This window comes from Martes martes (assembly GCF_963455335.1).
Source record: "Martes martes genome assembly, chromosome: 5".
In the NCBI taxonomy this organism is placed as follows: Eukaryota; Metazoa; Chordata; class Mammalia; order Carnivora; family Mustelidae; genus Martes; species Martes martes.
In genome coordinates, this window is record NC_137892.1 from 48,078,537 (window position 1) to 48,090,568 (window position 12,032).

The following is a 12,032-nucleotide window of genomic DNA, read 5'->3' on the forward strand; positions in this document are numbered from 1 at the left end:
CTGCAGAAGGTACTTTGGTTTCTTCCACATGTCTTAAATTCTGGACACGTGTTAAGGCCTGACTGGTCATTGGAGTGTTAGCACCTGAGATAATTGGCTAGGATTTACCCATCGAGTGATGGTACATTTCCTGTACCAGGTAAATAGCTACTGCCAGAAAAATATTTATAAAAATCAAACCTTGGGTTTTCAGTAGTCTGAGAAATGAGTAACAAGTGTATCACTTCATGTTACCCATATTCCATCAGAAAAGGAAATGTAATAATGTCTAGCAAAGGTCTCGTAAGCAGACCCTTAATGATAGGTACTTAATTCATTTATTATTTATACAATAACCAAGGAAAAGAGTCCAGGTGGTCCCCCTAGAATGTTCAGTATTAGGTTTGGGGCTTTAATTAAAACCTAGGTCATTAAGAAGATTACTGTGCTTAGAGACAAAGTTCCAATTTTGACAGTTTTTTGCACTCTGAAATCATAATGTGATCATCTGGTTCTGATTCTACTTCTTATTTTCTACTATTTGCTGCCAAGTTTTAGATGGTAAGTACCCAGGGTGTTACAGTACGGTGTGGGCACCAGGCAACCAGAATAGTGCTGGTTGTAAATAACAGGCCTGTGAAAGCAGGGTGGGCTGACTTCGCATCGACCCTGCCTGTGAACTCAGCAGGAAGGACTGAGGAACAACACCCTCTATCTCTTCTCTGTAACAGTTACATAAAACACTTAGTTCTACATACATCACAAGATTCTCAAAAACAAAGCAAAACAAAAACAAACCTTTGCTTCAAAATTTCACATAGGACATTCAAAGCACGTTGGTTCACTGTATGAGAGACTTCACATCTCTCCTGGCTACGCAGCAGCTGTGTGTGTCTTCCTTACTTTTGAGAGTGTTTGCTTTGGCCTGAGAGAAACTGAGCCAAGATTTATTTGGTTTCGATGTGCAGTATAGGAAGATTAAGGAGTGCACTTGCGGTGAGCACCAGGTGTTCTATGGAAATGTTGAATAAGTGTCTTATTTTTAAATGAAGCATTGTAAATTGATCCCATTTTAGAGGCAGCATTTTAAGTGTCAAAAGTCTGCTATATATTTGGAAAAACTGAATAATTGAGATTGGAGCATCTCAGTGTATTTAAATTTCACCTATGAAAAGTAAGAATAACAACCAAATGGGGCAGAGGTGGAGAGTGTGTCGAGGTATCAGAAGAATGGAAGAATACTGATAATTGTTGAAGTGGGTGATGAGAGTTTATTATGCTACTCTGTTTAGTTTGTATATATTAAAACTTTTGCATGATAAAGTCTGCTACATCAAAACAGGGATCACCCCCATATTTCTTGTTAAATTTAATTTTCTACCTTTTCTTCATTGTGGTTATTGCAAATATTTTCACCCTTCTTAAAATGCACATTCCAAACCTATAGCCTTCAGGTTCCAGTCAATCCAGAGGACTGGATGAAATGTATTTTACATATCCTGATAATAATCCTTACATCACAGTAAATATGTATAATTTTGAACTGTTCAGCTTTATATGATTTTTAAAGATAAGTAATAAATGTGCCTATGTTGGAAAAATTAATACTCTTTGGTATTGAAGTATGATTATTCTAATATATTCAAAACATACAGAACATTTTTCATTGCCATATAGTTTTATCAGAAAGAACTCCGAATAACTTTGAAGTTTCCAGTGGCATAAAAATCAGAGTCACACTTAAAAGGTTCATTAGAAAGAGTCACATAAATATTCCCATTGTCCACTGTCACTGTATGAATCCTTTGCTTTACTCCTTTGGAGCACCACTTGGGTTTTGCTGATGGATCTCTAGGGTTTATAGACTGATATAGTCCTTCTCCTGTTGCCAAAGTAATTTTGTATTTATGCCAAGGGCAAACTATACATGGTCGTCCATCAAAATCCTGGGGAAGAAAATAAATGATTTAATAGTCTGACATTTCCAACATTCACAATAAATCTCGGACTCAGAACAGATTCTATTGCAGAAAAACCAGGTTAAAGAACAGGCCAGCTTCTCTTTTTTCCTTCCATTTACAAATTATTCAGCATAAGGTGGAACTTAATCTTAGCAGTCATCAAGTTCCTGCTGCATTTGATTAGAAACGCAGCCTGTTAGAACTCTATCAGGAAATGAGCTTGGGCAACTGTACCATGTGACTTAAGCTATGATGTTATCTATTAGACGTTAATGTCATTTCCTTGACAGAAATGGGGCAAGGGCATCAAGTGCTTCTAAAGGAATTTTCACTAGCTGCTGGAAGAATGGTAAGTTTCAAATATAAAGAGTTACTAAAGGCATTAGTGTGTATGTTAACTGAAGAGCAATTTATAATCCGAAGTAGTCAATTCCCAACTTTTTAACTGCCTTAAATCAGTGCTTCTCAAATTTCAAAGAGCATGGGAATCACGTGGATCTTGTTTAAATGCAGATCTTGTTTAAATTCAGTAGTCCTAAGGTAGGGCACAAGATTCTGTATTTCTGAGAAGCTCCCAGGCGACATCGATGTTGCTGGTCTGTGGACCACACTTTAAGTACAAAGTCTTACAGGTCTCATTATGGTCCAAAACTGAAGGAAATTCTTTCACATTATCATCACTAGGTGCTTACATTTTGTTTCAGTTTGTATTTTGTACCAGTGGTGGCGGGGGGGAGGGTGGGTGCTGGTGGCAGGAAGGAGAGGGATGTAGCATTCAGTTTTATGAAGTAGAAAACAAGAAATTAGGCAGCTAGCTAGTCTGGGAATGCAAGGAAGTAAGTTCCCTATTCCTTCCTCAAATAAGCATTCAATGTGTGGTTTCCTTTTTAAAATATACATATTTATATTTTTACTACATTATTCATGTAATATATACTCGCTGAAAAACAAACTGTGTAGAAATGTATAAAGTACAAAGTGAATATTATTTTTTATTTTAAAAGTGGGATCTCATTAGACCTATCATCACATGACTTGCTTTTTTTACTCAAAAATATATTGCTGACATCCCTCCATACCAACACATACAGATCTGCCTCACAAATTAATGAGGCAGTGGTTACGTAGTTTTCTATAGCATGGCTATGGCTATTCAGTTTATTTAAACTGTTTCCTATTGTTAAAACATTTAGGTGGCCTTCAATTTTTAATTGCAACAAATAATGCCACAGTAAACCTCTCCCATATATATACTTGAACATTTGTGCAATGGTATCTGTAGGATAGATATCTCAGAGTATAATAGCTAGATCAGAAGCCATGCATACTTCCTCTATTCATCTGTGAAATAGTTTTCTTTACATTGTAGGACTGTGAATTCCTGGAATACTAGCAATTATACTCAAAGCATTAAAATACAGTTCAAACCCAAATATAAATGATTTTTGCATACAGAATGAAATATAGACTATAAATAAGAAACATGAATTTGTAGAGGATAGACTTAATTTTACATACCTCTATATCTCCCAAATGTAAAGGTCCTCCTGAGTCTGAAAAGAAATTAAATATTATATCTAGTCACTAAAAAAAAAAAAAAAAGCCTGAAATTTTGATAGTTTTGTGGTTAGCAAACAAATATACAAGGTTTACAAATGAAAAATCAACTCTTACGGTAACAGCGAATATCCATAGCATGATACTCTCCTTTGTGGTAGAAAATGACCACTTCTCTATCATGCACAACAGCTGTCATTCTTTCAGATTTTTTAATGTCCTCTTCTCTGCCAACATAGACAGAAGAATATTCCTTCATTTCAGGATCTTGTTCAGAGCCATCAACTTCCATGCTAGTTGAACAAAAGAAAAAAAAACAAGTAGTCTTCACAAATTTGGCTACAACTTAACTCACAGAGATATTTTATATATATATATAAATATATATTTATATATATATTTAGATCTCTAAGACTGATAAAGGCTTTTTTATAGCTATATAAAATAAAACATTCATTAATATTGGGTTATAGTTAATCATGATTTTGAGTTAGAGACTCTTAAAGCTTGTCCAAATTAGGGAAGACTCCCCACTTTGAGGCTGGACTCAGATTCATTTCATGGTGTAAAATGGATATTTCAGAAGTCCCAAGACCCAGAGAATGACGATTCACTGTTCTTTTATTTCCTATCATTTCAATGCTAAACAACACCCAGTTATCAGTGTTATTTTCAGCCTTCTCCTAAAGGTAGGATTCTTTGATAGTCTGAATAGTCTTGTATCTCCTGGTTGAGGTGACTCATTTGATTTTGCCTGGATCTGTCTTAGAAATCAACCAGATAACTATTCCAGTACAAGAGGATAGGTATGTATGGGTGCATTTCATTTTCTTAACTCAGAAATTAACATCACTTTCTTCTGCCTTATTTGGGAATTCAAAGAGATGGCTTTCTCTTCAATTAATTTATAGAAGTATATAAACCCATATTTCTAAACAAAGAAGTCTTAGTGGAGAATTTTCAGGTACTCTAAATATATTTTTTATCAGCACAGATATTCAGGCTACTTTTTTTAAAGCAACCCTTTCAAAGAGACCTTATATAATACTTTAAGAACATAGTCATGGTCTGTTAGTTCCTGTGAGAAGGAAACATTAAGATACATCAGTGTCAGGACTGTCAGGCCTTGTAGAGGATTTTCCCGAGGGCCCCTTCCATTTGGGGGTTTTGGTTTTATGCTATGACAGTTTCTGAATAAAACTATACATCCTGTTTTGGCAAGAACTGCTATATTTTTTCGTACTCCACTCCTAATTCCAACTCTTTCTTCTTATCCCCACCCCCTTTCCATTAGAGTTAATCCCAAATTTTCTGGAAACATTCCTGCTTTTCCTCCCTATCTCAGGGTAGAGACTGTGGTGGTCTGTAACTTCCAGAAAGTGCAAAGAACATTGTATAATACTATTTTAGGGTTGGCAAGAACCTTCTTCCCTAGGCAAGAGCACATTTTCAATCTTTGCGTGTAGCGGAATAAAAATCACAAGACACAAACTGAGATTACTCAACTGTCTTTACTTTTAAAGTAATTAAATTTTCAGATATCCCTGCATGGTTTCTGCCCTCTGCTGGAGAGTGGGGATCTTCAACCATCTGGGTAATACCCAGCTTCACAACAGGCATAAGGCAAGTTCACTCCCTGATACGGGTGGACAGGAAAGAAGCTGCCTGCAGTATTTGGGCATGAGATCTTATGTGTACCTTGACCACTATCTTGGAGCAGCACTACTTCAATTATATGAAAGAAATTAAAAGTTCACGGTAACATCTAATCACAACCTACTTTTTTTCTTTGGTCACTGATGGACAAGTTTCTCTGTAATCTATTTAGGGAGGAATATATGTCAAAAGCAAACAAACAAAATTCTCAAGAAGTAACTACTGACAATAATCTTTAGCACAGAATTACAGAATTTCAAAAGAAAACCTTCAACAATAGATCTTCAGATTCTCCTTTTGCCAAGTTCTCTTTCCTTGTTGGAGATTATCATTCATTGAATAAATATTTTCTGAACACATATTATGTGACTGGCACTTCAGGGAAGTAAATCAGATCAGGGCTCTGTCCTTTAGATATTATATTATAGTTGGTAAGATCAACAACAAGCACCAGTAAACAAATACACAAATGAGGTAATTATACACGACCTTAAGAGCCATGAAGAAAATGAATTGGGCAATATGAGAGAGAAAAGAGAGGCCATTTTGCAAAGAAAAGCCTGGGAAGGTGACTCTGGATGGATAGTTGAGCTGGAACCTAAAAATACAAATGAACTAGACATTTTAAGAGCTGAAGGAAGAGCATTCCAGGCTGAAGGAACAACAAATATGTAAGCCTGAAGGAAAGAGGGGGGTGGAGGGAGGAAACTTGGTTAATTTGAGGAACAGACAGGAGACTGGAGCATAACGAGTGAGTCTGGTGAGACAGACAGGAGCCAGGTCATGCATGCCTCACTGTGTGTGGATTTTAGTCTAAGAGCAATGGGAAGGCACTGAAAGGTGTACAGCAGGGAAGGGTGACATGATATATTTTTAAAATAATGCCCTCACTGTGTGAATAGATTATAGCAAAATAAGAAGGAAACCTAGAAATCAGAAAGCTATTGCAGTGGTCCATTTTAACAAGTGTATTAATTTATGGATTTCATCAGACTGGGAAACTAGAGAAAGTTCCAAATAACTTGAGAGGCATCCAACTCTGCCTTACACAAGATAAGGAATTACATATAGAAAAGGAAAAGGAAATGAATCCAAGCGATGGCCCATGATAGTTGTAGAGACCCAGATGGTTAAACATTAGGAAGGTTGCCATGGAATGTCCATGATATTAAACAAAATACAATTGTCTATAATTTAAGATACTTAACAAAATGATAAATCACATGTCAACTTCAAATATTCTAATTTTGAAAGATGATCCTTCCAAATCCATGTTCTCTTCAAATACGGTAATATTATCATATTCATAGGGAAGTTGTACAGAATGATGATATACCTTTTGTTAATAACAGGGAACTACTTTTTAAATTTCACTCAAGTCTTAGTTTAACATTTTACATAAAAACATATAAATGCAATTTCTTTAAAAGGGGCACTTGGACCTTGATGAACCTAGCTTAGAATGGTTATAAACCATAGACTCAATCCCTACCCCACAGCAAGAGAGAAAATTTGCTATGTGGCAAGACCAAGAGTCTCCAGGCCTTCTGATGGCTTCTCTCTAAATATTTAATCTTCTATAACTGATTGGAAGTCTAGAAATGTTGGGAGGAAAAGAGCATGGGTCATTTAAAAAATAAATTTGTAAAACAGAAATTACTATTTATAAGTAAAAATCTCTATGTGAATGTGTTAGGAGTGAGCTTTTGAAATAAGGAATTTATAGGCTACTATTTTGAGAAGGGTAATTCTGAGCCATAACAAAGACAGGTATTAGATCTTACAATATAAGCCTGGGCTCCAAAACTGAAGTGTAGCAAGTGGCATGTTTGTATGTGTATGTGTGTGTGTGTTGATGGGGAGAGGCAGGAAGGAACTCTGAATTCACGGTATAAAGGAAAGCATTACACAAACCAAGTTTAAGAAATTACAGAGATGTCAAATTTGTACTCTGGAGTTTGCACTGTTAACTCTTGCTCTAACTAACCTAGTTACTTTTTAAATTATGGAAAAAAGAACATGCTATTAAAAAAAAACTTTCACATACGTAAGTCAAACTGAAAAAGACAAACAATATGCGATTTCAGTCAAATGAATAAACAAAGTAACAAAAGGCAGAATCAGACCTGTAAATACAGAGAACTGATGGCTGCCAAAGGAAAGGAAGTGGTGGTGGTGGGGGTGGGGGGGGGTGGGGGGGGTGGATGGCAAATCCGTAAGGAGGAGTGGGAGATACGGGCTTCCAGTTACAGAATGAATAAGTCAAGAGAATAAAAGACACAGCAAAGGGAATACAGTCAGTAACATTGTAATAGGTTGTATGGTGACAGATGGTAGCTATACTTGTGGTGAGCATAGCATAAAGTATAGAGAAGTTGAATCACTATGTTTTACACCCAAAACTTATAAAACATCATGTGTCAACTATACTCAAACAAAAAAGTTAAAAATTAGTTTACAATGAAAAACAAAAATAACAGTATTTTTACGAAAAGTCAATGAGGACCATGCCATGATTTTCTGGATTAGCTATGGCTGACAGAAGGCTGCATTACTATAACTCTAAACAGTTATCTCATTTTGCTTCATACTGGCAGGTACCCAAAGTATACAAATTACTCAGGTGGCAGTGTTTATCTCCACAGTATTGGGTGTGCAGCTTTTATAACATTTTGTGACAGGACAGATAGAGAGCAGTAAAGATAAGAAAAATGGGAACAGATGAACTGAAATAGGCTGAAGAAAAATACAAAATTTGCAACACATATAACCAACAAAGGATTATGATTCAGAATAGATGAAGAAATTTCTATAAACCAGTAAGAAAGTACAAAAAAAAGGGCAAAAGATACAAACATTTCATAGATGAAGCAGTCTGAATGGCCAGTGATCACACGTAAAGATGCTCAACCTCATCAGTAGGAAAAAATACAAGAAATGCAAGGCAAAGTCACAAATGGGATACTATGTTCTACCCAGTTGACTGGCAAAAATTATACCAAGTATTGGTGAGGATATGGAGAAATTGGTAGTGATGACATCAATTAGCAATACCACAATTTGGCATTACCTAGACTCTTCTAACATATCCATGACCCATTAACCCCCCATTAAGTATATTCCAGAGAAACATGTACAGGTACACCAGGAGACATGCACAAGACAAGCAAAACACAGGAAAAAAACTCAAAATGCATCAACCGTAGAATGTAGAATTTTTATGTTCATTCAGTGGAATGCTACGTAGTAGTAAAAAATGTCTGGGTATATTAAGTTGGATTAATTTAAAAAATATAACTTTAAAGGAAAACTTTTTTTCAAGAATTCAGAGTATGCTTCTATTTTACCAAGTGCAAAAACAGGCAAAACAAAACAATCTATAATGGATATGTAAAGATAAAGTAAATTTATAAAGAAAAGCAAGGCGATAGTAAACACAAAATTTCTTACATGTCTCAAAGTATCACATTAAGTCTTATATTTAAAATTACTCTTTTAACATTTAAGTTGTATCCTATATTTGTGTAGCAAATGATCCAAAAACCAAGAAAATGTGCCTGTGGACTTAGATCATGAGGGGACTATTTGAGAATTTATTCAGCTTATTTAAAAAGTTGGCACTAGAAGAGGAAATAAATGATATTTTCTTTTTCTAGGCCAAAAAATTAGAAAAGAAATACTAGTATCAAGCAAGTAACAAAATACATGAGATGTGGAATAGCATCAAAAGTTAATTAAGTTCTCCCTCACTTACAAATAAATGAGAACAAAATACAATACTTCAAGTTTCAGTCTCTTTAAACAGAGTTTCAGCAGGTTTTGCACCCCAAGCAAGGAAAACTGCAGTGAACTTTGCAAGGGGTGATAAGAAATGAGCAGAGAACGCTGCACTCAATGATAAAGGTTTCAGAAAACTATGATTACAGTCTTGCATTTTTGCCTAGGAAAGTATTATCATATCTCTCAAATAATGGTCATATTTACTTATGATATCTGGTAATATTTATAATTAACACCCACATTATACTTAATTAAATATTGTGAATATCACAGTCCATTCAGACAGTAACAAGTCAATTTATTGTATTGTATGTATTGTATGTATGTATTATAATTACTATTACTTTGATGCACTATTCATATGCACCCACACATTTTCTTTATTTTGAGTCAACTTTAAGATATCAAATCTTAACTAAATAAAAAGAAGGTAAAAAATTAACTGATCTATACAGTTTGAGGGCTAGATGAAGAAAAGTTACTTCTGAAAAATTTAGCCATTTTGCTCGATTTTCCTCTTAATGTTTTTTGGCCTATGCCTCAAATAGGTTTCTAAAGGTGCTAACACCACATAAAATTAGTTTAGCTAAATGGATCATCAATCTCTATCAGATACATTTCCAGCACAGGTTGAATTAAAAAAAAAAAAGTTTCCATAAACCATTGGAAACAAGAGAGACATGAAATTATAGGAACTTACTTGTTAGTTCTCTTGAGCTCTGACAAAGGCACTTTTACTAAGTCTGGGGCCTTAGTCTACACATTATCAGAAAGCATAACTCTGGGGTGACACCCTTGCTTTTAGTTCAAAGAAGAGAAATGCCTTAGATATCTCTTTGGATGGCAGAATAATAGTAGATAAAACTATCCTTCAGTGAGTGCCAAGCTCTTGGACTGTTTGCATACCTGAGCTCATTAATTCTCACAAAACCTCCAAGGGGTAAATAGTATATTTATTTTCCAGATGAATAAACTAAGGGTAAAGGATCCTTTTTAACGAAAAGTTTCCTAAAACCACCAAGTAGCAATCAAGATTCAAACCTCTATCTTCTGAGTCGAAATTTGGTGAATACTGGTAAAATCTTAACATTTCATCCAAGTAGCATCCACAGGTTTATAAAAACACCTGGCCTGCAAGTAAACTGCCTTAAAAATACAAAACCTTTTAGCAAAATAAAGATATCTGTGAACGTATATATGTATATGTATATGTGTATGTGTGTATCACCAAACATGGTTCTGATTTTTTTTTTAAATTAGGAATGCTAATGTGCAAGTAGTTGCGTCACCAGATGTTTAAAACGCAATAGCTCCCTAATCATTGAATAAAGTCACGTAGCTGCTCTGGGGTCCACTACCATGTCCCTGCTATTAGAGATCTGTGATCACAAGGTGAGTTCATATGGGTTTGAATCCGTGCTGTGTGTGAATTGGGACAAGTTGCTTAACTTCACAGCGCTGCAGCTGCACGTAAAAAAGGCCTGTCACATAGGGCTGCGGTGGGGAACACACGCTTCAGTATAAATCAAGTGTTTTAGAGCAGGACCGCCCGCGGGAAACGCTCCAATCATGTCAGCTGTCATCTCTAAGGTCCTTCCAGCTCTGACAATCTATCAACGCATAACTTCAAGCTGTATTAAACACTTTAGTAAGACGGTCAACCGCAGTTACAGGGAGAGGCGCCCGGGAACCACAGGCACCGTCGACGTGTGGCTGTCCTGATGCGGTGGACTGTTCCACCTACAGACTTCGGGAGACGAGTCTCTACGACCGCCGGAGCTGCAAATACCCCTGGGCAGGTTTAGCGCGCACAAATGTCAGGAAAGCTAATTAAAAAAACCAAAAAACACAAAAAACGCCCCTCCTGCCCCAGCCAGGAGGCGAGTCCCGCGTGGGCCCAGACTCCAAGGTGAACAAGCTCGGCAGGCCTCTGGGCGGAAGAGGCCTGGAGGTTAACGGTTAAGGAACGCGTGCCCCTCCTGAGAAAGGCTGAGAGCAAGGGCCAAGGACATCCCCCTCGACCGCTCCGGGCCGCCGCCACCGGAAGCCCGAGCTCCGGCCGTCGGCCCAGGCGGAAGCAGCGGCGCTCGCGAGCCCCGCCCAACCCCGCGCGAGAACAGAACTTACCTTCCTCGAGTTCCTCGCTCCGCCTCCGCGAGACCAGCCAGCCCCGGAGCCCGCGTGACCCTACTGCGCCAGCCAGGGTTCTGAGCACCGCGCGGAGCCTCCGCGGGGCGGGGCGAAGTCGCCCATGTGACCCGAGAGCGCCAGGCCCCGGAGACTGCCTCTGTGGCACGGCAAGCGGTTGACCCCCACCCTCCGTGGCCCCTGAACCGTGTTCCGCTGCGACCTCCGCACTGATAGTCATGAAAGTGTGCTGACAAAACGTAGGTGGCATCTGTTTATTTTGGAATGTTTGTTACTGTCACTACATTTATCCACATTTTAAGTTTATTTGCTTATTTAAGCAATCTCTACACTCAGCGTGGGGCTGGAGGTCGAGTCTCAGGCTCTTCCAACGGAGCTAGCCAGGCCCCCGCCACGTACACATTTTAAATGCGCCCACCAATCTCACTCTCAGAAATTTACCTAATAATATTTCCAAAAGTTCCTCACAGTGCATATGATCCATGTATAAGGACGCTTACTTCAAGGAAAGGATAAGAATAGTTGAAGATCAGCAACAGGGAAGGAAGGTTAAATAAAATCGTGTGGACATGTGAATTACTTTGTAGCCATATACTCAATCTAGTCACTAGACTGGATTTCATGAATGTATTGAATGTTTAAAAGGAAAGTATACAATACACAATTCTTCAGTGTAAATAAAAATTATTTCTCAGGATACAAATAGGTATGTTTGTACATAAGCTTTTTTAAAAAAATTTTTTTTAAACTTCACAGTGGTTGCATTGGAGATGGTCGTTGGTTTTCACTTTTTTTTTTTTTTTTTTGAACATTGCAACTTTTTTTCTGTACTTTCTGAGTTAAAGCAAAACAAAACAAAACAAAACACAACAGGGGCGCCTGGGTGGCTCAGTGGGTTAAGCCTCTGCCTTCGGCTCAGGTCATGGTCTCAGGGTCCTGGGCTCGAGCCCC

The 12,032-nt window shown here is 37.5% G+C and overlaps 1 protein-coding gene across 1 annotated transcript; it reads right to left on the reverse strand.

Annotated features, from left to right (window-relative positions):
- Positions 1-1,220: 1,220 nt before the first annotated feature.
- RFESD (Rieske Fe-S domain containing) lies at positions 1,221-11,119 on the reverse strand. Its single transcript, XM_080804441.1, has 4 exons — positions 11,061-11,119; positions 3,615-3,790; positions 3,459-3,493; positions 1,221-1,925 (listed from the first exon to the last, which is right to left on the reverse strand). The coding sequence occupies exons 2-4, from the start codon at positions 3,787-3,789 to the stop codon at positions 1,662-1,664; spliced, it is 474 nt and encodes a 157-aa protein (XP_080660567.1). The 5' UTR covers position 3,790; positions 11,061-11,119; the 3' UTR covers positions 1,221-1,661.
- Positions 11,120-12,032: the final 913 nt, after the last annotated feature.